We start from the raw sequence: 25,632 nt of genomic DNA on the forward strand, positions 1-25,632 counted from the left end.
AAGTCCCTCAAGCCCTGCACCCAGCTAGTGAATGAGGGCAGAAGCGAGAGGCGGCCACCTGCGCATGACCCAATGCTGCTGGGCTCCAGACACGCCTGCATGGCCTCGTGCAGCTCTCCTCCTCCCTCTCTGGCTGTTCCTTCTCGGAGGCAGGACACAGTGCTTCTCCGGGGCTCATTCCTCGGCCCTCTTTACACCCTCCAACCTTTCCTGGATGAGCTCACTGGCTCTCAGGACCTCACGCCCATATGCTGGAGCTGACGTAACTCAGCTGTAGCCCAGAGTCTCCCCTGAGCCCCGGTCTGCAGAGCCCACAGGCCCCGGACATCCCACCAGGACGCCCCACACTCCTTCAGTCTCAGCCCTTGCCGAGCTGAGCTCATCGGCTCCCCTGTGCAAACCCGGCTCTGCTGCTGTGGCTCTCAAAGCTGCGGCCACAACCTGCCAGTCATCCTCCAAACTCCTCTGTGCCCCCCGTCTCATCCGTCACCACGTCCCGATGCTCCCTCAGCTCCTTGGCTCTCGCCAACCTGCTGCCAGGGCCTCAGCTGGGCCACCCCCGCTCAGGCTGGGCATCTCCCTGCCTCTTTCCTTTGCCTCTTTCCCTGCCTCTTTCTGTCTTGCAGCCAGAACAATCCTTATAAAATGCCGATCTGATGATCAATTCTCTGCTTAATGCCTTCCATGGGTCCTTGTCACTTCGGATGATAATAACAACAGCTGAATTTCAGCAAAAACTTAACTGTGTGCATGGCGCTATTCTCTGCACTCTATGTATTCCCTCTCCCAATCCTCCTATGAAACCAGTTCTATTATTACCCTCCTTTTACAGATGAATACAACCCAAAGTTCTCAGCACAGCACAACACCTGCCTGTTGGTTTCTGTACCAGCCTGTTAGTCTCCCCAGGTCAGTAAGCACTTCCGTGAGACCCCAGCACACCCCACCCCTAGCCTGCCCGCTTCGTGCTGCTGTTGGAGGACCTTCTCTGTACATCTGCATATTTAACACCACGGCATGAGGTCACATTTAGCGTTCTCTGTCTGCACTCATCTCCCTACCGACTGAGTTCCCTGCAGGCACTTGTCTCCACACTCCCAGTAGCTAGCAGGGCTAACTGCTTGATGCTGCTGATCATTAAAGGTAACAGAGCTATTGGATCCTGGCTGCAGAAAAGCTCTTGGCCGGCCAGGGTGGCCAGAGGCAGCTTCCTGGAGGAGGAAGGTCTGTAAGGGGAGCGCAGATGGGAGCAGAGAAGCGGCAGAAGGTGAGAGGACACTGCAGGTCTGGACAGTGGGGTGCGGGGCCCCACAGGAGGAAGGGTTAGTGGGACGTGGAACTGGATAAGCAAAGGCCTCATGGGAACTGGAGGCAGGGAGCCGGACTCGGTGGCTCCATCCCCCTTGTCGGGGGGCCCTGGGCAGGGCAGGCCCCCCAGTGGGAGCTCCACAGGAAGAGGCAGCACCCTGTCCTCTAGGCAGATGTGATCATCAATTCGCCTGCCAAGCTCAATCTCCTCTGCGGAAACCTGACCCACAGCCCTTGGAAGTGGAGCTCTGGTGCCCAGGACAGCAATCAAAGTGGAAGGACGTGTGACCGGAGGGAAGTGGATGCACAGGCAGGGCAGAGCTAGCCCTTCGATCACCCATCCATCCATCATCCACCGAGGCGAATCCTGTGCCAGGCCTGCGCCGGGAGCGGGCACTGAGTGCGTTGAGGCAGAAGACGCTTTAACAACACCTTCGCCAGGACTCCTCACAGAAGTCTGGGCTCTCCTCATCACGTCCTTCACGAGCAAAGCATCTCTCCAGCTGGGAGCTGGAAGCCTTGACTCCAGGAGCAGTGCTCAGAAGCCTGAGCCCCCAGCATGCATGCGTGCTCGGTTGCTTTAGTCATGACCCCATGGGCTGTAGCCCGCCAGGCTCCTCCATCCATGGGATTCTCCAGGCAAGAATACTGGAGTGGGTTGCCATTTTCTTTCCAGGGGATCTTCCCAACCCAGGGATCGAACCCATGTCTCTTATGTTTCCTGTACTGGCAGGCGGGTTCTTTACCACTAGCGCCTCCTGGAAGCAGGCAGAGTTGAAACCATGGTTGAAGGAGGCACCTGGAGGGCCCGGAGCAGGAAGGTTTATGCAGCCCGGGCAGCAGGAGTCAGGCTCCCCATCTCTGTGATAGGCACTCTGAGCACACGCATGTGCAGGCACAGGCTGCCAGATGGGTTCCACTACTCATCAGTGACGTGACCTTAGGCAAGTCATTCCCCTCTCAGAGCCTCAGCCTCCTCATCTGTAAGATGGGATAATACCAGTTCCCATCTCATAGCGTTGTAGGGAGGACATAAATAGATGGTGCATGCAGAGTCCCCAGCCTGGAGCTGGCTGGCACGGAGCTGTCTACAAACGCCAGTTGTTATTACTGATTGTGTTTATGACCTTCCATCTGCGTCCCTTAGCTCAGGGGCATGTGACTTTGTGTCCTCATCTCGGCGTGCCCGAAAGGGTCTTGACCAGGCCCAGTACCTAAGAAGCTGAGTTCCCCACTGGCTACTGCTGACCCCTTCCGTCTGTGCTCTTGGGCAGCAGTCTAGAGCCCACCACCCGCTCCCCAAACACAGAGCAGGGGCCTGAGGCAGGACAGGAGCTGGCCTGGGGCCAGGCATATGGTGGTGGTGGGGCTGGCGGGGAAGGGATAGCTCACCTCGTACTCCTGGGAGAACTTGAGGCCGTCATTGGCTTTGAGGCGCTCGATGTTGTCAGCCAGGTCGGTGATGGGGATGGGCGGGTGGTCTCGCATACCTGGGAGCAGGGCGGGTACATGAGCAGAGTTAGCGTGAGGCCTGAGCAGGTGGCGGAGACAGCCTGATGCATGGATGTGCGTGTGTGAACACGTGTAACCATGGAGCACGCGGCACTGGTGGCATGGAGATAGCGGCGCATGCGGCGACAGGGGTGGCAGGGCACACAGCGGCCGGGGGCGGGAGGGGACAGGGTGGGGTATGTATGCCGTGGACACGAGTGGGCATGGCCAGGTGACACGTGTTGAGTGGCTGGTCCTCCTCCCAGGTCAGGGCCGGACACCCAGGCGGAGGGCAGCGGACAGGACAGGGCTGGGCGGCCTCAGCCTGTGCCCTGCCCGCGGGCCCTCCTCTGGATAGCGCTCCTGCCCTCAAGGCGCCAGTCACCATGGGAGGCTCTGTGACGTCATCGTCCCAGCACCCAGCATGTGGATGGAGTGATCACGATGTACGGAGATACGGCAGAGTGATGAGGAAGAAACTCGGAGGGAGAGGTAGAGAAGAGGAGGGAGACACTGGGGCAAGGAGATGGGAGAGGCACCGGAAAGGAGTCGGACTGAGGCGGGAGGTGGAAGAGGCAGAGACGAGAGGGGGCGGCTGGAGGAAGGGGGTGAGGTGAGGAGAGAGCGGGACGCAGAAGGGAAAGACGGGGGGGTGAGAAGGTGGAGCGAAGATAGGAACGGAGAAGAGAAGAGCTCAAGGAAGGACAGAGGCAACGGGTGAGAGAAGTAGAGGAGACACACAGAAGCCAGAGTGGGCCCCAAACGGGGAACGTGAAAAACTAACTTGAGATATTCGGGCAACTGGGGACACTGGAACCTGCAGAGAAAAAGAACAAAAACAGCGGGGCAAGAGAAGGACACCCGTTAACCTCTGGTTACATCGCTGTTGGACTGCAGCCAGCAGGGGTCTGGGGGGCTCGGAGGGCCAGCCCACCGCAGCCCCTTCTGCTCCACCCCCCTCAAATGACAGATGCCCCCCTCCCACCCCCCAGAGCCTGCACGGCCTTGGGGGCCTCTTTCTGTGATGAAATTCTAGGTCCAAGCCAACCTCGTGGCCTCTGGTAACTAAGTTTGACCCTGGCTATTTCCAGATCATTTGGCAAAAGAGAAGTGTGCTTTTAGAGAGAGGGAAGGCACGTGCGGTGAGACAGAAGGGTGAGTCCCCGGCAAGGATGGGCAGATGAGGACCGCGTCGCTCTCTCAGCTCTTCTGTGCATTTCAAGCATTTTCAGAATGAAAGTTAGATCACGAGGGAAAATAATAAACATTTGCTGAACTAAAAACATGGGAAGGGGGACCCTCAGCGGTGCCGCCATTCCAGCCAACCCTTCTTTCTGGTCACTGGTTCCCTCCCTGGATAACCCTGCGCACAGAGACCCCTCTCCTGGCCAGCAGCCTCGTCCCCTGATCTCAGCACCTCTGATGACCCTCAGCGTGCCCTGCCCCAAGGCCCGCCTCCTGTCCTTCTGGTCCCCCATCCCTTGTAACACCACCTCAGATCCCCTGTGCTCCACCCTGCCTTCCCTTCTCAGATCCCTACAGTCACGGGGATTCAGACCCCGGCAGGGCCTGCATGTCCACTGGCTCATCCCCCACTGGCAGTGCCTCAACCCACTGCAAGGCTCCTTGCCCAGGACTTGGACCTCTCCCAGGTTCCAAGTGCTAAAACCACAGGCTCTCACACAGCCCTCTCAGCCTGGCCTCAGAGACACTCCTCTCTCCTACGTTCTCTCTCTGTCTGCCTCCCCCTCATTGACCATCCTTCCATCTGTCCTTTCTCAACATTCCAGCTCCTTCCCTGGCTGCTCTTGGGCCGCTCTCTCCCCTCCCTGCACCGTTCTCCGGGGGAGAGCTCATCTATCTGCAGGCTTTGACCACTGCGTGCTCCTTGGCACCTCCCTCTCCTGTGGTTCCCGCCAGGATGCTGGCGTGGAGGTCCCCCTGGACCTCCCATTCCACTGCTCAACCAGCAACCACGGAGCCATCCTGGGACCCCTGCCCCTATTTCCTCACCCCACGGGGAATCAAGCCCAAGCTCTGCTCAGGCAGGCCTCTACGGCCAGCCCCACGTCCAGGTCCTTCACAACAGTCTGCCTCCCCAGGTTCTCCCCCTCCAATCTGCCTTCCACACCACAGCCAGGATGACACTTCTAGAGCACCCCACTGCTCCCCTGCTGAAAACCCTTCATGCCTCCCTGGCGCCCTCAAGATGAAGCCCAAACCCCTTAGCCTGGCGTGCAGGCACCCTCTGTGACTCACCCTCCAGACTCAGCTCTGGGCTCTCAACACGCCCAGCTCCAATGCTACAGGACACAGTGCCCCCCAGTTGCTTCTGCACCTGCCACTGTCACCGAAAGGAGCTCCCTTCCAGCCCCTCTGCCTGACTGAGGCCCCCAGGGCTTCTCATCCCTCTCAGGGGAGGCTTCTCTGCCCTCCAGGCCCCAGCACCCTGGAGTTCTGATTCCTTGCAGCTCTGCCCACACCTGGTTGCAACAGCCTGGCTCTCCCCCTCTCAGGACACGTGCACTGGAGCGCTGACAGGAAGCCCAGGGTGCAGGAAGAGAGCTGAAAACCCCAGGTGGACCCACAGCCGACTCCAGTGTCAAGCACCAGACCCAAGAATGAATGAGTCTCCAGAATTCTGTGGTCAGCAAACTTTTCCATAAAAGGCCAGAAAGTAAATATTTTTGGTTTTGAAGACATATGGTATGTGTCATATCTACTAAACTCTGCTCTAGAGTGTGAAAACAACCACCGACAGTACATGTATGAAAGGGCATGGCTGTGTTCCAATAAAACTTTATTTTCAGGAACAGGTGGTGGGCCACATTTTGGCCCCAGGCCACAGTTTGCTGACCTCTGATTTAAATGATCCTGGCCTTTGAGTCTTCCTGCTGAGGGCCCAGATATTCTGGAATAGAGACAAGCTGCTCCTGCTATGCTCCCATCTGAATTTCTGACTCATAAAAGCTGTGAGACTAGTACATCATTGCTGTTGTTTCCAGCCATGAAATGGTGCGGTCATTCAGCATGCAGCGCTAAGTAGTTTGTGCACACACCAACCCTGTGTGTGTTACAACTCACTCATTCATTCAGCCGTGTGTTTCACAGGCGCTCAACAAGACCCACCATGCGCCCAACCCAAGAGATGGCGGAGGAGGAAGACAGTTCCTGGCTTCACAGAGCTCAGACTGTCACTGAGGCAACCCCAGCCCAGGGCGAGGGGTGTCGTGATGGAAAGGAGCACCTGGGAGCCGAGGAATGACCCCCTCCCCCAACCCCGGGAAGAAGTCTGAGCTGTGTCTGCTGGGGTGCAGACAGGGAATGACAGCCAGAGAGCCCATGACAGTGGTGGGGAAGGAGGGGCAGGCACCAAGGCCTGTGCTGCCTCCTAGGGCTCACACGGAAAATCTGGGCCCAGCCACCAGGAAGGGTCAGGAGCAGACAGCCCCATCCTGCCACAAGATCTGATGAGGCCCACCAACTCACCCCTCTTCTGGGTGCAGGGGTCAGAATTCAGGTATAGGGGCTGGCACCCCGGGGCTGGGATATGGGTTCTGTGAAGGTCCCAGCCCTATATCTGGAGGGCTTGACTGAAGACAGGTCAGGGTATAAGGAGCGTCACCCCACCCGCCGAGGCTTCCAGGCCTTGCAGCGCCTGTCCAGCCGCAGGGTACAGGGGTTCCTTGGTCACTTCCTCACAGTGGGTGGGTTCAGGGAGAAGGGTGGAAAGCAGGAACAGGAAACGGGGGCCAGGGTGGGGCCAGGGTCCCTGGGCAGAGAGTGGCAGACCCAGGTGGGGCAGGCAGGCTGGGGGAGCCACCCTACCTGGGGTCTGGTAGTTAAGCCGCCGCATCTCCACGGGGTCAGAGGAGTGGGCCAGCAAGGAGTCCTTCAGCCCAACTGACTGCTCATCCTTGGATGATGGGGAGTGGGTCCTTTTCCTGGAGAGACAGAAGGGTGGTTGGTGAGAACCGAGGTCCAGGCGTAGGCAGAGACATGTGGCATGGCCGGCTGCCCCAGAGCTCTGAGTCCACGGCTCTGCCCCTCCCATCCCAGCCTGGGGTCTCTGAGCACAGGGGGAGCCAGGGCCACAGGGTGGGGATGGGCAGAGAGCAGGAGTAGGGAGCAGACAGTGGGCCAGCACAGCAAGGAAGGAAGGGGTCGCAGAGGCTGGTGGCTCCTTCCCACGGGGACAGGTCACAGCTGGGCAGTGGCTGTTGTCCACAAGACCCCCACGCTGAGGCAGCAGGACCCACCAGGAGTAAACATGCAAACGACACGTAAGATATGCAAACATCACAGAGAGCTGGACCCCCGCTGTCTGGCTCTTGGGATCAGGGTAAAAGCGCAGAGCAGCAGGGGAAGGCGTTCCCCTAGCTGGGCAGAATCTTCCCTTGCTGGCCTCGGCTCCCCGGTCTACGGGGACAGGATCAAAGACAGACTGTGGGGTCCATCTGCTGACAAGTATCTAAGGCTTCTGCGCAGGGGACACAGCTGTATCAGGGGAGGAAACTTACGCGAGTGTGCGTGAGTGTGCACCCCACACTTCCCCACTGCCCTGCAGCCAGCGCTCCTTGCACACAGGCCAGGCTCTGTCTCCTGCAGCGCTGCAGTAACCTCAGACACCTGGGAGCCTGGAGGTAGGCTCTGGGGAGTTCAGAGTCAGCCTGTGCATGCATGGGAAGCACTGGCGTTCTGAGCTAAGCCCGTCTCTGGAGAAGGGGCACCCCCTGTGCAGGCCACAGGTGGAGAGAGTGACAGAGCCAGCCCCGGCATCTGCTGAGCTGACCAGACAGCTGCAGGCCAGGAGGCTTCTGATCCAAGCAGCGCCCCTCCCCGCTGGGCCCACACTGTGCACGGGGACGAGATGTGAAGGGGGAGGCGTGTGAAGAGAGAAGGAAGGACTCCTACCTTTCTTGTTTACTAGGTCCCGAAAGACAGGCAAGGACAGAAGAAAGGAACCGTCACTGTTTCCGCCACACACTCAGGCCCTCTCGTGACACAGGGGGACACTGCGGACCGATCTACGGCACCCACGTGGCATACACAGGGAGGGGGTCACCTCTCCTGGCGTACACCAGGACCCAGACAGCAGTGGAGGGGGCTTGAGTGGGTGTGGGAGTCGCTCCTCAGGTTCCCCACCCATGGGTCTTCCGGCCCTGAACCAGGCGAGCTGGTCCCTATTTACCCTGGGAGGAAGGAGCTAACTTCAGGTAGCAGGCACTGGGTCTAGGTCAAGGGTCAGGGTCAAGGGTCGGGAGAGATGGGGCATGGGGCACAGGCCCCCTCGTGTGTGTACCTGTGTGCAGACACAAGGACCAACAAGTGTGCACTGACAGCCTTGTGCTGAGTGCTGGAAACAGGTCCAGCAATGTTCCCATGGAAGCACCACCAGACAGTGGGGGACAGTGTGAGGAGGGGGTGGGAGGGGCCTGGCAGAACCTCGTGGCACCAGAGCCTGGAAAGGAGTCTCCAAGGATGGGACAAGAGTGCAGTGGAAGGGTGCAGGCCAGGCCGGCCAGGAACTGAGTTAGTTCAGTGATGATGTAGGGGGTGGTGGCAGGGGCCAGAGCAGCCAAGCATCTGATGGACCGTCAGGCTACAGACAGGCTATAAAACTCTCTAGTGAAAGCTGAGAAGTTTTATATTGAGAGTGACAAAGCAAATCTTTGCAAATACTCTTCAGGCTGGGAGGAGGACAGAGAGGAATGGGAACAGTAAGAAGAGGAGGCGGCAGCAGCTATGCAAGAGACAGGACTGAGGTGTACCACATGTGTGTGCGTTACCTCGTGGGGAGCTCACGGTGGGGTGGGGGGCAGGTCAAGGGATATTCATGAGAGACTGGGGGGGGGGTGGGAGGGAGGAGGGTTGAGGGTGACGCTTGGATTTCCGGTTGGTAACTGGGGGGGGGGGGGGCCCATCCCCTGTGACAGGGACCCTCAGGGGAGGGCTGTGGCAAGGTCAAGACACCCTCTGTCTGGGACAGTTGTGGATGCTGTGGTCACAGTGGGCACTGAATAAACATCCGTCAAGTGAGTGTCCGTGGGCATGTGGACCTGGAGCTGGGTCTGCGCCCCTCAAGGCCTGGGCAGGGGAGTCAGGCTGGAAGTTGTCTAGGGCTGGTGTTAGAGGGGATGCTGAAGGTAGGAGACCAGGAGGAGGTGGTGCTTTGAAGCTGAGAGACAGACATGCTCACATCCACCAAAACAGAGACGGACAGACGGACATGCCCTGGGGATGCACCCGAAAAGTCCTTTGTGAGGGTGTGGCTGCTCATCATGCCCAGGCTCACACCAGTGGGTGTGCACACACACTGCTTCTGCTCTCCTGGCTTCTCTCTGAGCCCAGGAGCGTGCACCCCGGGGTGCAGGCCGGTGTGGCTGCCCCGGCCTGCATGTGTCTGGCCGGGGAGGGCCTGGGGGTCCAAGCGAAGGTGGCCGTCCACCAGAGCTCTCACCTCTTGAACAGGAGGATGGCAATGACGATGAGGACGATGAGGATGACTGCCAGGACAGGACCCGTCACCCACAGCAGCTCGGGTTCCTCCTGCTGCTGGACTGGTGTCACCTGGACCACGATCTCGTCAGAGTAGGGGCTGCAGGCATAGCGCTTCTGTGACCCGGTGGAGGAACAGCACAGCGCGTGAGCCCCGGGGTGAGATCCCCCATCCTCCATCCCCCAAACCTGGAGAAAGGGCTCTGGGCTGGGTCTCCCGGAACTAAGAGGTTGACCTGGGCCTGGTCAGCTCACTGGGCCCCTAGGGACGGGTCGGGTTGGCCTTCTGGATCCTAGGGGTCAGTGCCCTGAGACCGCAGTGCAGGTCTGGGGCCTCTGGGGTGTCTGAGACTGGTCTGGGGGTGTCTGGTCAGGCCTGGGGTCTTGGGGAGACCTGATCCACGGGTTCCTTGAGGGAGGCGAGCACAAAGCACTGGTAGCTCAGGTCTGGAGACAGCGGCCGGTTGTAGAAGCCCTCGTAGTTCTTCTTGTCCCCCAGGGTGAAGGTCTCCGGGAGAACTTCCACCTGAGCGGCCACGTATGGCTTCAGCCGCTCTGTCTGCCGCCGGCGCCGCCGCTCCGCGCCGCCCTGCTCGATGGCCTCCAGCAGCTGGCGGCAGAGCACGAGTCACACAGGGGCCTTGGAGCACACGCTCCTGGGCCGAGGCTAGGCTCGCCGTCCACGTTAGGGGCCTGGGGCTGGCCTGACTCTCTGGCAGCACAGAATCACGCCAGACACCAGCAGGCAGCGCCACTCCTCCCAGCCAACCTGCTAAGAAGGGGCCCGCTGGGCAACCTGCCCCTCACCCTCACCAGAGAGGGCTGGGGGTCCACCCAAGCCCGTCTGTGGCCTCTAGACCCCTGGAGACTGTGAGACTCACAGGGCCTGAGATTCTCTAGATCTCAGAGATGTCTCTGCCACTTTGCACCCCAGGGGATCCTCCACAAACCCCTCTGGGGAGGTCTCAGTAAGCCCTCCAGGAGTTCTCTGAAAGCTCCCAGGAGCCAGCTCAGAGTGCGTCTCCTCGGAGACACGGGCAGGCTGCCAATCAGAGAATAATTCCAGTTTGGGGGGAGTCCCCAGGGCACAGCCAACCAGCGCAATGGGACTGCCATCAGGGCTGCCCCGGCCGGGTCCCCAGGCACCTCGTCCAGCTCCAGCTCCTCGGGCGTGCTCCACCGTGGCGCCAGCATGCTCCCTCCGATGCGGTCGATGGGCACCACCATGATGTAGAACCACCTGGGTGGGCAGAGAAGAATCAGGACCGTCCTCCCCTGGCTCTTGTATGGCTGGCCTTGCCCCCGGCCCCAAGGTGTGTCTGCACACCTGACCAGTGCCGGTTCCTGCACGCGGGGCATGGTGAGGGTGAAGCAGCCGTCCTCGATGTAGGCTGAGGTCGGCAGGGGCTTGTGCGGCAGGAGGTCGGGGGCCGTGCGGATGGACACGAGGTGCTGCAGGCCCCCTGCGCTGCTGCCGCGGTTCATCAGCACAAACGAGTATTCGGTGTTGGGCTGCAGGTCTGCGATCAGCTTCCGCATGGAGTGCCCGTCCACCTCCACGCTCTGCCCGTTGTACAGGATCTGCACGGGAAGCGAAGCGGGGCGGGGGCGCAGGCGGCGTGTTCGGGTGAGGGGCCCCCTCCCAGGCCTGCGGGACAGAGCTCTGTGAACGCAGACGCGCGGGCGGGGACTGAGTGTGCTGGGCCCAGCCGGCCCCACCTACCCTGAAGGGTACTGCTGACTTGTAGGAGTCGGGCACCTCCCAGCTGAGCAACACGGATGTCTTCATTGCAGCCTCCACACGGAAGTTCTTGGCAAACACTGTTGGGATGCAAGGAGGGAGGAGTCAGCTCTGGCTGCCTAAGGGGAATAAATGGGCCTGGAGGGCTCCCCGCTGGGAAGAGATGGGGGGCAGGGCGCAGGGGCTTAGGGATGGCTGCAGAGGGCCAGAACCCCCACTCCCACCAGCTTCCACTGCACACAGTTCAGCTCCCAGCCCCGGCTCTTCCTCATGGTGAGAACCAAGTGGGACAGAAGCCACAGGACCCTTGGTCAGGCTCTCCAGAAGGGCGCAGGTGAAGCTGGAGCTTACAGACAGCAGGTCAGAGTGACCAGAGGTCAGTGGGACTCAATCACAAGAAGCCATGTGGCCGCACACCAGAGCACAGTGGACCGTGTTCACTAGAGGTCAGGGGGTCATGGCCCCAAGAGGTTAGTGTTGCATACCCAAGAGCGGTGATGCAGTCATGAGAGATCAGTGGGTCAAGGTCACGAGAGATTGGAGTTGCCCAGCAGAGGTCAGTAGGCCAAGGACAGCAGAGGTCAGGGGCCACACACGAAGAATGTGGCGCCTATTCACTAGAGGTTAGTGATCATGGTCATGAGAGATTGGAGTGTCACACACCAGAGGCTGGTGGCTCACAGTCGCCAAAGGTCAGTGAGTCAAGGAGAGCAGAAGTCCCCAGGCGTAGCCATGTGCCCGCAGCACACACCTTGCTCCACGGGCATGGTCCGGGACTGGATGCTGGGGCTGAGCGGGCCGGCGCCTTTGCTGGTGCGTGCGCGGACCTTGATGTCGTAAGTGGTGTCTGGCTTGAGGCCGAAGAGCGTCAGGTGGGTCTCGGCAGTGACGTTCTGAAGCTCCTGCTGGCTGTTGATGTCACGGTACACCACGGTGTAGTTGGTGATGCGCCCGTTCCTCTCCGCCAGCACCGGGGGGTCCCAGATCAGTTCCGTGGTAGACGTGGTCAGCCCTATCACGCGCAGGTTTTGGGGGAAACCGCTGGGCACGTCCTCGGGGGTCGTGATCTCCTTCTCGAACTCCTCACCCAGGCCGGCCCGGTTCTTGGCAGCGAGCCGGAAGATGTAGGTGGCCCCTTTGTGCAGGCCAGTGACCGTAAAGTGCTGGTCGTCCTTGCCAAAATCGATGGTGTTGGGCCGCGCCTCGTCGGCTCGGCGGTACTGCAGCCGGTAGCCCAGCAGCTCCCCAGGCAGCTCCTTGGGTGGGTGCCACTGGAGCAGCGCCGTGTTCATGGCCGTGGTGCTGACCATCATGGTGGGCCGGCCTGGGACTGAACAACCACGCACTGGGCTCCGGCCCTGCCCTCCTCACGGCCCCGCCCTCAGTTCTGACCCCAAACCCTCACTCACCTGCCCCCGTCGTCGTGACAATTTTGGGCTTGCTGCGGGCACCGTCCCCCTTGGTGGTGTAGGCAGCCACAGTGATGGAGTAGGTGGTCTCCGGGGTCAGGCCGCTGATGGTGGTTTCCTAAAGAAGGAGGAGGGGCCCATTCCCATCACAGGACAGCAAGGAGGGACCAGACTGGGCCAGCCACCCCAGGCACATGGGGCCAGAGGTCTTGGGAGGGGGCTGTGTGGTGCTGGACCCTGTGGGAGGCAGTACAGGCAGGTGGATGTGTGCCCAGGAGGACCCAGCCTTTCTGGGGAGCCACAAGCCTCAGGCAGACAAGCTGCTCATTCTTCCTTTCAGACAAGAACAAAGGGCCACACTGTTCCTTCACTGCATTGTACTGTGAATGACACCTCGTGAGGTCCGGGCACACGTGACACACAGGGCAGACAGCCTCACACGCACGTAGCACCTCGCTCGGCTCTTGGCACGCACACCCATGCAGCCTGCGGCTTCTCCTGCACCAGCAGGCGGAGGGCCACCTGTAGACACTAACGCATGCACACGCACACCACAGAGGGAGGTGGAGGGTGGGCCGAGGCGCCACCCTGCAGGACTGAGTGGGACCCCTCCTGTCCCCATCCAGGCCCTGGCTCTGTGAGCACCGTATGCCTTGCAAAGCTTGCTGGGGCAGGGAGGAGAGATGAGGAGGACAGGGACCCCCCCCCCCGGGGAGCACACTGTCCCCAGTGATGCCTGAGAAGTCAGCCAGGGCAGTGTCCCCCTGCCTTGGCAGGCCCTGCCCATATGCCCATTTCCAGCCAAGGCATCATTTCCAGAGACATGCGGAAAAACACCATGGGAGGCCAAGCCACACCACACAGAAGGAATAGTGGGAAGACGGGAGGGGACCTGTCACCACCAGCCCTGGTGTCCCTCCAGCTCTGAGCCTTAGGTGGGGCCGCTGCAGCAGCCACCAAACCCTCACAGGCCCCTTCTGCCCTGGCTGGAGGGTCTCCCAGGGCTGGGGCTCCAGAACACACCGATGCCGGAACCCAGCCTCCAGACCCGCCTCCCAGCCTGGGCCTGGAGCAGGTGATTTTTCACTCCAGGGATCAATAAGGCCTAACGATCAGGATGGGATTTAACTCCATCCCCATCTGGGCAGAGCAAGGGCCAGGGCCCAGTCGATCTTGAACACTGGCCTGAAATTGCTGCTTGACAGGCGAGAAGTTAAGGATTAGAGAAAATGCCAATCGCTGCTCAGCTCGGGGCTCAGCGTAAACGCCAATTTTCTCCAGATGTGGCTGGTGCCCTGTGGATCTTGGCAGCTCAGGCTGGGAGGAAAGGCGGGGGCGGGGGAGTGTCCCATGAGCCCAGCCTAACCCAGGTCTTGCCCGCGCTCGCACACCTCTTACTTACATAGTCCTCGGACTCCTCTGGCCGCCACTGACCGCGGGAGAGGGAGAGAAAGGGAGACAGGATGTGAAGGACTCTGGCCCCGAGGGGGCCTGGTTGGGGGAGGGTTGGTGGCAGGCACAGGCCAGAGGGGTGGCACCCCCGGACCACTCACCATCCAAAGATCCCAGCCCCTGCCTCACAAGCCCAGCCAGGGGCACCAGGGCTGAGGGGAGACCTGGAGGGCAGAGGGCCAGAGCAACAGGGCTCCCTGACATTGAGGGGTCGGAAGGCGCCGCCTGGAGGTGCTTAGAGGGAGAGGCTGCCAGACTTGGTGGGGGTGGGGAGACACGGAAGTGTCTGTATGGTACATGGAAGTGGCTGTACTGGTTTGTCAGGAACAGTCCTAGTCTAAGCTTGCTGTCCTGGTATGATTATTCGCAATGTCTCCTTTCCTCTCAGAAGCATCCCAGTTGGGAAGACAAGATTATGAAGTGTGCTCTAGGCAAGTGATGTTGCCCAGAACAGCAGAAGCTATGCTGTGGCTGGAAGCGGCGGGGCAGACTGGTCAACAAGATGACAGAGACCGTGAGTGCCAAGTTCAGAGTCTAGACCCTGCCCCACAGGCACTGGGAAAGACCCAGTTCCTTCCCAGGATGCCTGAACACCAAGATAAGAAGGGACAGATCTGGGCTGGCACTACTGCTGCTGCTGATTCTCAATATGTTCTTCTCCAGGCTGTGGTGCATGTAGGTTTACTAGCTGGAGGGTGGAGAGAAGAAGGTCCTGGGGCACTGGAGGGCTGGGGGTTGAGAGCTATCCGGCACAGCTGGACATGGGCCATGGGCCATGCCATCCCCAGACCACGGGGTCCTCTGGGCCAACCGCCTTGCAGTGCTGGTCTAATCTCTGTCCGGCAATCCCAGTTGCTCCTGTTCTGGGAAGCTGTCTTGGAAAGTCCTTGCAAGGAGTGTGGGACAAGATAAGGGAGGAGGCCCTCAGCCGTCCCTCCTCCTAGCCTCCGCCACTTTCTAAGGTGTGGCTGGGCCCAGCCCTGCTCTAGGTTCCTTGCCTAGGGGGATGGGGGATGCCCTTGCTATCCAAGCCAGGCGTAGGCATGGAGGGCCTCGCAAGGGGGAGCCTGAGACAAGAAGGGAAAGAGAAACAGGTTGAGGCAAAACACAGGGCCAGAGGATGGAAGGGATCACAGGAGAGAAGACGACAGACAGGTGAAAATGCAGCCAGCGTGAGGGAGAGACAGAAACAGAGGGGAAGGAAAAACAGATCACAGGGATGAAAAGAGACAGGGAGGCGGAGTCAGAGACCACGAGAAACAGACAAACTCGAGATACAGACACACACATGAAAAGAGACAAGTCTGGCCACACAGTCGTGGGGAGTCTGCACCCCACTGATGAGGCCTGGGCTGAGCAGATGGTGCTGTGGGGAAGGACAGGCTGTGATGTCCTTGACCAGGCGCTCAGGGGACAGCTGGGCCCTGTGGCCAGGCTGGGGACCAGGCCCCATCTGCTCATCTCCTGGCCTGGAGCACAATGACCCCAGTCTGGGTGTTGGGGGCTGTAAAGGCAGATCCTCCATCTTCACTCGGCTTCCCTAGAGCTCGGGCACATGTTCACCTCCTGTCACAGGAGATCTGAGGCCAAGAGGACAGTGCCCTTCGTCCTATGGCCCAGCTCCCTCCTAACCACTTGGGACCAGAAGGGGGCACCCGAAGCGGAGCAGCTTCTCTGGAGCCGCAGTGGCTGCAGCTGTGCTGCTGGCCCCCTGGGGCGGCATGGCCAGAGGGAGCCCATTCCCGGGATGCTTCTGGGTGGGTGTGTCCACCCACCGAGGCTCCAGGAAGAGCCCTCAACCTGCCCCAGGAATGCAGGCGGGTCCACGAGCCTGCCTTCTCCCCCTGCTCCCTTATCGCTGGGCAGGCCCAGAGGAGGCAGAGAGCGCCCTCTGGGCAGAAAACTGAACCCAGCCGGAGCTGCAGACATAAAAGCCCTGCCTGCCTGTGGGTGAGTCCAACCCTAAGTGCAACACGAAGAACACCAGCCTGATCCCAGCCTGGGGGACAGGGGTGGTATGAAGAGCCAGACAGGGGTGGAGGGGGAATGTTTGCATTCTGGGGGGGAAGTCAGGCTCCACCCCCTCATGGCCCTGATTCTGGACAGAAAGCCCTTCAGCACAGACACACCGCCAGGTGTCGTGAATCTTCAACAGAATGTGTGGGGAGGGAAGTCGTGGTAGTGATTACAGGCCTTTCCCCGGAGTCCTGAGACCTGGTCTCTTATCTGAGCTCAGCCACCCCTTACTGGGAAGTTCTGGCCTGCTTGTCCAGTCTCCCAGTGCCCCAGGTTCTCCTTCTGGATAGCCAACCAGTGCTGAGAATATCCCAGGAACCTCACCCCAAGCTCCCGGGCAGAAACGCCATCCCCTGAGGATGGAAGAGTGGAGAGGTGTGAGTGAGCCAGGCTGCGGGCCCAGCCCTTGAGAGCAAACATCAGCCTGGCCTGATTCACCGAACTCTGCCAAGACAACGGCCAGACAGGGCAGGTGACCGCCCCAGCTGGGAGAGGAGGCAGGCACGTCTCAAAAACCCAGCCTAACTGACAGTGGGTGCATTTCCTGGGGGGGCGGGGGTTGAGGCCTGGGGGCATGCCGACAGAGCTCTGCATTGCTGGCACCGGTGGGCTGAGCCACCGAGGTGACTGCCAGGCTGGGACTGCCACCAGGGCAGGTGGGGCTGGCCGAGCCTGGGTTGGGACAGCTCGGGCAGACCCAAGACAGAGGAGGGAGTGATCCTGGCAGCTGGCCCTAACCTCCTGATCTCAGCACTTCCCCTAATGCCACAGCATGTCTTGGTGTCACCGTCCCTCTGACAGCAGGCAGGGGAGGGGAGCGAACCTGGGCTCCAAAGAGGAAGTGGAATGGACGGTCTCGCCCGCCCGCCAACCCCACCACCTCCGGGGTGCACACCTGGGCCTCGGCCAGCATGACGTCCTGGATGACGGGGGAGCCGCGGGGCTCGCCGTTCTCCAGCCGCACGTAGGTGACCTGGTAGCCGCGGATCTGGCCGTGCTGCTTGCTGGGGACGGGCAGCTTCCAGGAGACGCGCACTGCAGTGGAGTTGAGCGGCTCCACCTCCACCTTCCGCGGTGGCCCGCTGGGCACTGGGGACCAGAAGGAGAAGGAAGTCAGGTGCGTGGGCGAGGAAGTCAGGCGGGCACAGCACAGATCCAAGGCCGTGCCTCCGCACCCACAGCCCAGGAAAGGCCCTGATGGGGATGTTCCTGCAGAGCAACGTGGAGGGCTTCCTCCACCTGCAAGGGGAAGGGCCTGGGACTCTGCGACCACCCTTGGGCCCAGGACTGCCTCACTCGGTGGGGAGGTGGGGCACCAGGCCTTCGACCTCCCCGAGTCAGCACAACCTGTGCTATCTCCCCTGGGCCCCCGTCACCCCGATGTCTAGTGAGGTGAGCCTCGCTAGTGTCTCTGGCACCAGTCTCCCTGGTTCTTGCCCTCTTTGGCCTCAGCCTTTTGAGGCTCCCCTGCTTGGGGAGCCCCGGGGCTGGGATTTGGCCACAGGCTGTCCCACGAGCTCCATCTCCCCAGGTGGGGCCATTAAGCCTGTACCGGGAAGATGGGGAGTCCCCCAGGGGTGCTCAGGAGGCTGAGCCCTGGGCGTCTGTCTGGTGGGGACATCTCTTGCCTAGACCGAGGCACAGCCTCTCCTGTCTCCAGCGTCCTGTTGGGCTGTCCCGTGCGTCCTCACCCTTAGCCAGGCAGCTCTCCTGCACCCTGTGCCCTCCCCTCGCCTGTCCCCCAGCGCCGCCTACCGTCCTCGTCGGTGCGGACCAGCACCGGGCTGCTCTCGGGGCCAGGGCCCACGTCCGTGTGCGCCCGCACCCACACCCGGTACTCCGTCCACTTCTCCAGGCCCACCAGGTCCCAGCTGGAGTGCTCGCGGCCGATGCCGTCCACCACGTGCCGCCCGCGGTCCTCGCCGTCCACCGCCTCGTAGGCCACCGAGTACTGGGTGATGACGCCGTTGCGGCTGTCAGCCGGTGGCGGGACCCAACTTACCCGGACGGTGGTGGAGCCCACGCTCACACACGTCACCTTCTGGGGGGGTGCGGAGGGGGCTGGGGGAGACAAATGGGGGGGGAAGCAGGCAGATGGAGGGCGGGGGGCCACAGGCATGGCGACCGGTCAGGGAGTACGGAAACTCACCCAGGCGGGCTACTCCCCAGGGGGTGGCGTGGTTATTCCCGGGGCCCCTCCAGGTAAGCTGCCGCCACTGGCCGCAGGTCAGCCCGGCTCTCCCTCTGGACCGCAGGCTCTCCCCACACACACAGACACACACGCAGGGCTCTAACACAGCGCCTCACACATCCACCGTCTCACCCGAAACACACACAGACAGCATCAGACACACACAAGCAACGGGGGCCATGCCACCCTCACCCCCGGTCACACCTACAACCACTCACGGCTGTGCCCACAGCTCTCTCCCTTCCCAGGACAAGTGACCCAATGGCTCTTCTGGCGCGAGGCAGCCTGAGCCTGTGCCTGCCTGGACAGGGTGTCTATGGCCAAGGCGCAAGGCCCTCAGGGGCAGTCTAAGGGAAAGGGCCCATCGGAGGGGCCCTCACTCATCGTTTCCCAGACCCCAGTCGCACTGAAGACTCTAGTGTCATCACAGGGGTGTTCTCATCGTGAGTTCTGCCACCACCCTGCCTGGGATGCCAGCAGCCCCTCAACCCACTGGCTCCCAAGCCCCTCACCTTCAGAGCCTTCTCCTCCCTGCGCTGCGGGGGTCCTGCCCCAGACGCTGCCACCCTGTCTACAACCGGCCTCCAACACCCCCCGACAGGCCCTCTCCTCGTGGCCCAGCTCAGCTGCTCAGGGTCCCCAGCCCACCGCCTGCCCTGCAGCCCCAGGGTCCCCATCTGCTGACCTACCTTCCTCACTGCCCTTGCTATTCAGCTTAGACTCTCACCACTCATACCAACACGCCAAACTGAGCTCCTGCCTAGCCTGGAGCAGGCTCTGAATGACCCCATCCCCCACCTTCTCCCAGACAGCACATGGGGCAGGCAGAAAAGCCCGCCAAGGCTGGCGAGAGCCCTGTGAGCACCCATGGCTCCCCAGGGCCACTGGCTGGTCTCTGCTCTCTGCCTGCCACCCCCCACCATGCCGCTTGACGCAAAACACCTTCCACCACCTCCACGCTCCTCAAACCTCCCTTCCTCTCGGCAGATAATCCCACCTCCTACTCTGCAGAGAAAACCAAGACCTCCCGACAGCAGCTCCTGCATCTCTTGGTACCAAACCTACCACCCAGCCAGCTCTGGCTCCGAGTTTCTCCTTCCCCCACCCTGGGAAGGCGGGGGGTGCCTTCTTGTCCAAGGCCAGTCTCTGCCCTCTCCCCCACTTCACAAGGTGCCAACCATCCTTCTCTTTTCCACACTGTCTACTCCTCACGGACACATTTCCAATGACATTTACGTGTGCTCGAGATCTCCCCATCTTAGTCTTCCTACATCCCATCCTTGGCCCCACAGCCTCCCCTACTGCACCAGCTGCAGTGTCCCCCTTCTCAGCTAAGCCTCTGTCTCTACCTTCTTGTCTTCCATACACGCCTCCTGGGGCTCCAGCTCCTCACGCCGGGTCCACCCCTGCGTACTACTACACCCAGTGGTCACGCTCTGGCCCTGACCGCTCAGCAGCAACATCTGGTCTCCTTCTTGAAACCCTCTTCTTCTGACCTCCAAGACACCCCCATCTCCTGGATTCCCTCCCATCTCTGGTCCTCCTTCTCAGTTGACCTCCCACCCCAGCTTTGGATTCCAGCAGCCCGCCAAGCGTCAGCACCCGGATGGCACACAACGTCTTGAGCCTAAGGGCCTTGGCACCAGGTGGGTCCCTCGTACCTGCTTCTGTCTCATTTCCCATCCTAGGGAGCGAGCGGCACCACTCTCCTCCCAGGTCTACACACCACGTACAAGGCTGCATCCGAGGCATCCCTCTCCCTCAGCCCACCTCCACACCTAATCCGTCACGAAGTCTGGCCAGCGGGATCCCAGACAGCTCTCAAAACCACCCCCAACCCCCACCTCCAGCTCACCTAAGCCGCCATCTCTTGCCTAGACCAATGCATAGCCTTTCCTGTCTCCAGCGTCCTGTCGGGCCGTCCCATGCGTTCTCACCCTTAGCCAGGCAAGCTCTCCTGTTCCCTGACCCCAAAGCCCAGATGCTGTCGTCCAGGGGCTGCTCCGGCCATACTGGCTGGCTGCTCGCCCTGACCATAACCAAGCGCCTTCCTGCTTCAGGGTCTTTGGCACCTGCTGACCCCCCTGCCTGGGGCTTCCGTGTCACCCAAGGAAGCCCCCTCGACCCCTCAGATCACACAAGGTTCCAATCACATCTTCTCTCCACTGTTTGTTTCCTCCACGGCACTTTACACAAATATAATTAAAAGCTCATTTGGGTAATTGTGGGTTTAATGTCTGTCTTCCCCGCTAGACTAGGACCCCCATGGGCAGAGGCCACGACACGGTTGTGCTACTCCCAGCAGGGTGCATGGGCCCCGGCCGGAGTGTGACAGGTGCTTGTAGAATGAATCCAGGAACACCAAGTCACACACGGCACAGTCACACAATCCCATGTGACATAAGGGGCCTCACAGGACCATCACATGTCATCACACATGCTGTCTCAATGCCATGACCCCAACCAGCCCCACATACTTGGCCCCATTATCACAGGTAGCCTCACAGACGATGGCTCACTGTGGCCATGTGATCAGAGAGCCCATGGGCTTGCGATCTGTCACCGGGAGGGAGAGGTGCGGAGACCCAGACACCCTGAGACACTCTGGTTGGGTCCCGATCCTAAGAACGGCCAATGGACACACCTAGACCCAGCCACAGTGGCAGACACCCTCAGGGGCTGCACAGCTTGGGGCTCAGACGTGGACACACTCACGGCATCAGTCTCACGCAGCACACAGGAGCACACAGCACTCCTAAGTGCGCGTACACACACGGCCTCATGCACAGTCCAACACACAAGTGCCACATGGTCCCAATGCGGTCTCGTCTCTGCCCGGGCAGCTGGCTCACATGGACGCTCATGGAGGGGGCAGGAGGCAGGAATATGGGTAACAGGGAGATGAGATGTGGGGATACAGGAGGGAAGACGCCGCTGGAGGTCTAAAACACAGCGAGCACGGCGGTCCCTCCACAAAGGGTGGCCGCGGGCTAATGTGACCAGCGCAGAGCGGATGGGGGAGGAGACACGGAACTTACCTGGGCGGGGGCGGGGCTGAGGGAGGGCAGGAGGTGGGCGGGGAGCAGCGAGGGCAGCAGCCACCTGGATGCAGACTAGAGGGCACTTACCTGTCCCTCACTTGGGATCCAGACTGAGCCCAGGGCCCAGCGGAACCGACTACCCGCCTGGTCGAGGGGGAGGGGGTGTGTGTGTGAGTCCGTGACCCGCCCAGCTGTAGCAGCCGTGGCTCTGGGAGGCACTTACTGGACTGTGCCGTGCGAGCCTCGATGGTGGGGGTGAAGACGCCCACCCCCAGCTCGGAGCGGGCGGCCAGCTGGAAGCAGTACAGCGTGTCGGGCTTCAGGTCCTCCACGGTGTAGGAGGACGTGGGGTCGAAGGTCACCTTGTGCTGGAAGAGCAAAGAGCACTCACTGACCACCCTGACCTCAGAGGTCACTCAGAGGTCACCCCGAACATGGGTTGTGGCGGATCCCTGGGGACCCACCGTGGCTGCGGGGCTGGCTCCCTGCCACGTGGCCATATGGCCCACGCAAGGGCACCTCACTGACCACATGGGCATGGGAACACCACGGACACGTGGGTCGGGGAACTTGAGGGCTCTGCTGGTGCCATGCGAGCCACAGAGCCGAGGAGACCCAGGATGGACTTAGGGGCTCTGTCCCCAGCAAAGGGGTGACAGAGACTACAGAACCACACAGGCCAGCACGGGTCCCAGCGCCTGAAGGGGCTGTGTGCCCACGACCCCAGAATCCAGGAAAGCCTACCTGGGAGAGCCCAGCACAGACCCCCCAGGGACTGGGAGCAGCCGTCCTCCCTCCACACTGCTGGGTGCTCACCTGCTGGCCCTCGTCCTCCGCCGCCCAGTACACCAGCTCATACTGGACGATCCGCTCCTGCGGGGGCAGCAGCCACGAGAGCTGGATCCTGGTGTCTGAGTCCGCCTCGGCCTGGAAGTCCGCAGGCTGGGCAGGCACTGCAACACCCCAGCCAGGCTCCATCAGCCTCGCCAATCCCCCGAGGGCAGGGGCCCCCAGTGGAGGGAGGCAGGGCCTCACCCCACCCCTGCCCTGCCCCCCCAGGGGCCATGTGTGCAGATATGGGCTTTCATCGTCCCCAGAGCCGCCCCCGCCCCGGCTCACGGCCTGAGGGAGGGGGGTACCACCCAGCCTGGCCTGTGCCTACCTCCCTGCTGCGTCTTGACCTGGATGGTGGTGCTGGGGGGGCCATCGCCCACGGCAGTGAAGGCTAGCACGCGCAGGCTGTAGGTGATGCCGGGCAGCAGGCTGCCCACGGTGGTGAGGAGCCCGGCGTCCGTGTTGTGCTTGTGCCAGGCGCTCAGAGGGCGGCGGGAGTCGGGGGTGTAGTAGACGCGGTAGCCCCGCACCAGGCCGTTGGGCTCCTCGGGCGGCTCCCACTGCACCAGCATGGTGCTGGCGCTCAGCATGCGCGCCTGCACGCGGCGTGGGGGGCTGGAGGGCGCCTGCTCCCCCGTGCGCGCCCGCACCGCCTCGCTGGGCGGCCCGCGCCCGATGCTGTTCACCGCCAGCACGCGGAAGGCGTACTCTGAGAAAGGGCTCAGGCCGCCGATGCTGTAGCGGGTGGTGGCCACGCCGTCCACCTCCTGGAAGGGGCCCTCCGCGCCCGCTGGGCGGTACTGGATGCCGTAGTAGGACACAGGCTCCGAGTTCCCAGAGTCCCAGGTCAGAGTGACGCTGGTCGCCGTTGTCTCTGTCACCACAACATCAATCGGAGGCTTCGGCAGGGCTGGGGACAAAGTGGAAGGCTCAGGGCTGCCTGAGGTCACGACCCAGGAGCCGACCCTGCCCTGGGGTTCATCCAACCAGAGTGTGGTTGACTCCCCCCCCCAACCCCTCCCCCGCAAAGAATCGCCTGAAAAGCCCTCGGTGACCACTGAGGTCACCTAGCGGGGGCTGGTGGCCAGGCCCGTCAGTGCCTGCAGGGGCCTTGGGTCATTCGGTGTCCACCTAACTCGCTTCTAGGATTCCTCTGGACCTCACGCCAGCCCTGGAGGCTCATCAAGCAAACGGATCCAGAGGTGGCCTGCCTGGGCCCGTGCAGATGGGAGACACACAGGCCTCTGCAGTGCATCTGGGCTCACCCATTGGTGAGTGTGTTTAATAGGGGCGGGGAGAGGGAAGGGATTTCCTCAGGGAATGGTCCTGGATTTGAGAGAGATGGATGGGGCTGCTGGCCCCACAGACACCATCGCTTGGCTCAAAAGGAGGGGAGAGGCCTCAGGTCCACAGCCAATCCCCGAACAACAGGCACTCACAGACTTGAGTGCCGACGGCGCGCCAGGCACTGCGCTAGGTTTGAGGACACGCTGACACACGGTCACACCGCTGCGCTCATGGGGTTTATACACCAGTGAGAGAAGCAATCAGTGAGTGATAATCGTGGCTCTGGCATGTGTAACGACAGCAGAAAGCAGGGTGCTGAGATGGAGAAAAGTCCAGGGTGTCGTTGAACGGGGTGATTGGGGAAAGCTTCCCAGGACTGAGACCTGGAGAGCTAGGTGGAGCCAGGGATGGCAAGGGTGGGGTGAGGGCAGGGTGATACTCGGGACTGTCGGCCTGCTCCGTTCACAGCAGTGAGGATCCTGCTCTTTATCTTAAAAGCAGTCGGAAGCCACCGCAGGGTGTTTCTCCCTTTTATAACATGACGCTGCTCTGTTAAAAAGATGACTCAAGCTGCAGAATAGGGGGTGTTATCAGAGGGGAGGGAGGAAGCAGAGCACCCCAAGGAATCTGGTCTACATGTGGCTGTCCCAGGGCTCCGGGCAGAGAGAACCCACCTGCCTTGGCTACTGTTTCCCATCCTTCTTTCTGGGAGGCTGGGAAAGCTGAGGGTCCAGTTCTATGGTTAGAGGGGTGTGTGGTGGATTCAGACCCCCAGGGTTCAAGTCCCTGCTCCATCATTTACTTCCCTGTGACTCTGCGCCTCAGTCTCCTAACTTATAAAATGGGAACAACAAGAGAATCTATTTCCCAGGGTGACACCACCTGAATAATATAACCTGTGTTTCCTAACCAGCACGGCATCTGCCTCCCAGGGACCTAGCACCTGTTAGCTCAAATGATTAAGCCAGTCTCTGACAGAAAGCCCTCCGTCCACCACTGACGGCCAGGAGGACCCCTGGGGCCGGGCACCAGCAGAGTAACAACCTCAGCCCCGCCCTTCCCGCCCCCCAACTCCAGGGAAGGCCACGGGCCACGGCCAGCACACCAGCAAGCTCACCTTTCACAGTGACCTGGGCCGTGGCCTCGATCATGCCCAGGGAGGAAATGGCCACACAGGTGTAGTTGGCGGAGCGCACCACGTTGCTGAGCTCCAGCACGTTGCGGCCGACTGGCATCTCGTCCTCTTTGGTGAGCTCTTCGGCCCCCATCATCCACTTCACGTAGGGCATGGGCGCGCCGACGGCGACGCATGTCAGGTTCACGCTGCCGCCTGGCATCACCTCCTGGCTGCTGGGAGGGATGGAGAAACGCGGAGCCACGCGGCGCACTGCGGGAGGAGGGAGAGAGGCGCTCACAGGCCGGGCCGGGCGCGTGTGCGGCGGAAGGGCAGGGGCCCCTCGTCCAGGAAGCCCCTCTCATCAGAGCCAAGGGGTGGGGTCCCTGGGCTCCAGCTGACCCCCACCCATCCTGCTTTGGGGACAGAATAGCCCCCACTCTCAGGGACTGTCTGGAACACGAGAGATTCTGCAACCACGCTCCCGTTTTACAGCCTAGGAAACTGAGGCCCAAGATCACAGGGGAATCAGTGCAAGGCCTCCTAGGGGCCACATCCCAGGTCACTCTCCAGTGCCCGCCCCTACCTGCTCCGACCCCCGCCCCCACTAAGGAGGGTCTCCAGCGGGGCTAGCTGGGGCACTAGTGCGAGAGATCCAGGCACGCTAGGGTGGAGGGTCCTCAGAGCAGGACTGGGGCAGGGCAGAGGGTCAGACCGGAAGTGACGTGGCCACCTTCTCTGAGGCCACTGCCTCCACCTCCAGGCCATGATCCCCGGGGAAGAGATGAGGGCAGCAGCAGGACCACCTCTCAGGACCTCAGCCACGCTCAAGGCAGAGCCTGAGAACCCAAGAGGAGGGGCTGCCTCCAGGAGGAACTGGACAGGGGCCAGAGTTCTGGGCGGGCCAGGGACGTGGTCCGCGGGCAGGATGGGTATGACGATGGCAGTAACATGATGAGGGTACCGAGCAGACGGCTTTCGGCACCAATGGACAGGGTCTCAAGGGGGAGGGTGGCTGTGCCTGGCCACAACCTCCAGCCTTGGGCTCCCCAGGAAAGAAGCTGTTCTGAGCTTCTCAGTTCAAGGTGCAGCCTGGACCCCCCCACCCCACCTGCCAAAGTCTCGAGCTTGGTAAAGACATTCGGAACATGCAGAAGGAGGGAAGGCAAGCAAAACCTAGCCATGGGCAGACATGCTTGGCATGCAGACAAGGCATGCAACAGATGGGCAGAGGCTGGGGTGTGTCCTTC

At 61.4% G+C, this 25,632-nt stretch overlaps 1 protein-coding gene across 4 annotated transcripts in view; it reads right to left on the minus strand.

The window, feature by feature from the left end:
* The window catches only part of PTPRF (protein tyrosine phosphatase receptor type F), an 83,689-nt gene that overhangs the window by 5,950 nt on the left and 52,107 nt on the right, over nucleotides 1–25,632 (minus strand). For 2 of the 4 annotated variants that reach the window (XM_043461614.1, XM_043461613.1), the window contains 16 exons: nucleotides 24,386–24,655; nucleotides 22,310–22,891; nucleotides 21,964–22,100; nucleotides 21,371–21,515; nucleotides 17,671–17,976; nucleotides 16,811–17,004; nucleotides 13,850–13,876; nucleotides 12,448–12,565; nucleotides 11,790–12,368; nucleotides 11,021–11,118; nucleotides 10,625–10,878; nucleotides 10,444–10,537; nucleotides 9,692–9,907; nucleotides 9,260–9,414; nucleotides 6,628–6,743; nucleotides 2,701–2,798 (listed from right to left, as the gene is read on the minus strand). In XM_043461614.1, the coding sequence (XP_043317549.1) occupies nucleotides 2,701–2,798; nucleotides 6,628–6,743; nucleotides 9,260–9,414; nucleotides 9,692–9,907; nucleotides 10,444–10,537; nucleotides 10,625–10,878; nucleotides 11,021–11,118; nucleotides 11,790–12,368; nucleotides 12,448–12,565; nucleotides 13,850–13,876; nucleotides 16,811–17,004; nucleotides 17,671–17,976; nucleotides 21,371–21,515; nucleotides 21,964–22,100; nucleotides 22,310–22,891; nucleotides 24,386–24,655 (3,389 nt within the window). Of the gene's footprint in view, nucleotides 1–2,700; nucleotides 2,799–3,583; nucleotides 3,617–6,627; nucleotides 6,744–9,259; nucleotides 9,415–9,691; nucleotides 9,908–10,443; nucleotides 10,538–10,624; nucleotides 10,879–11,020; nucleotides 11,119–11,789; nucleotides 12,369–12,447; nucleotides 12,566–13,849; nucleotides 13,877–16,810; nucleotides 17,005–17,670; nucleotides 17,977–21,370; nucleotides 21,516–21,963; nucleotides 22,101–22,309; nucleotides 22,892–24,385; nucleotides 24,656–25,632 lie in introns of all 4 variants that reach the window. The other 2 variants (XM_043461616.1, XM_043461615.1) reach the window with 2 other exon arrangements.

The sequence above is a fragment of the Cervus canadensis genome, chromosome 2 (assembly GCF_019320065.1).
Source record: "Cervus canadensis isolate Bull #8, Minnesota chromosome 2, ASM1932006v1, whole genome shotgun sequence".
In the NCBI taxonomy this organism is placed as follows: domain Eukaryota; kingdom Metazoa; phylum Chordata; class Mammalia; order Artiodactyla; family Cervidae; genus Cervus; species Cervus canadensis.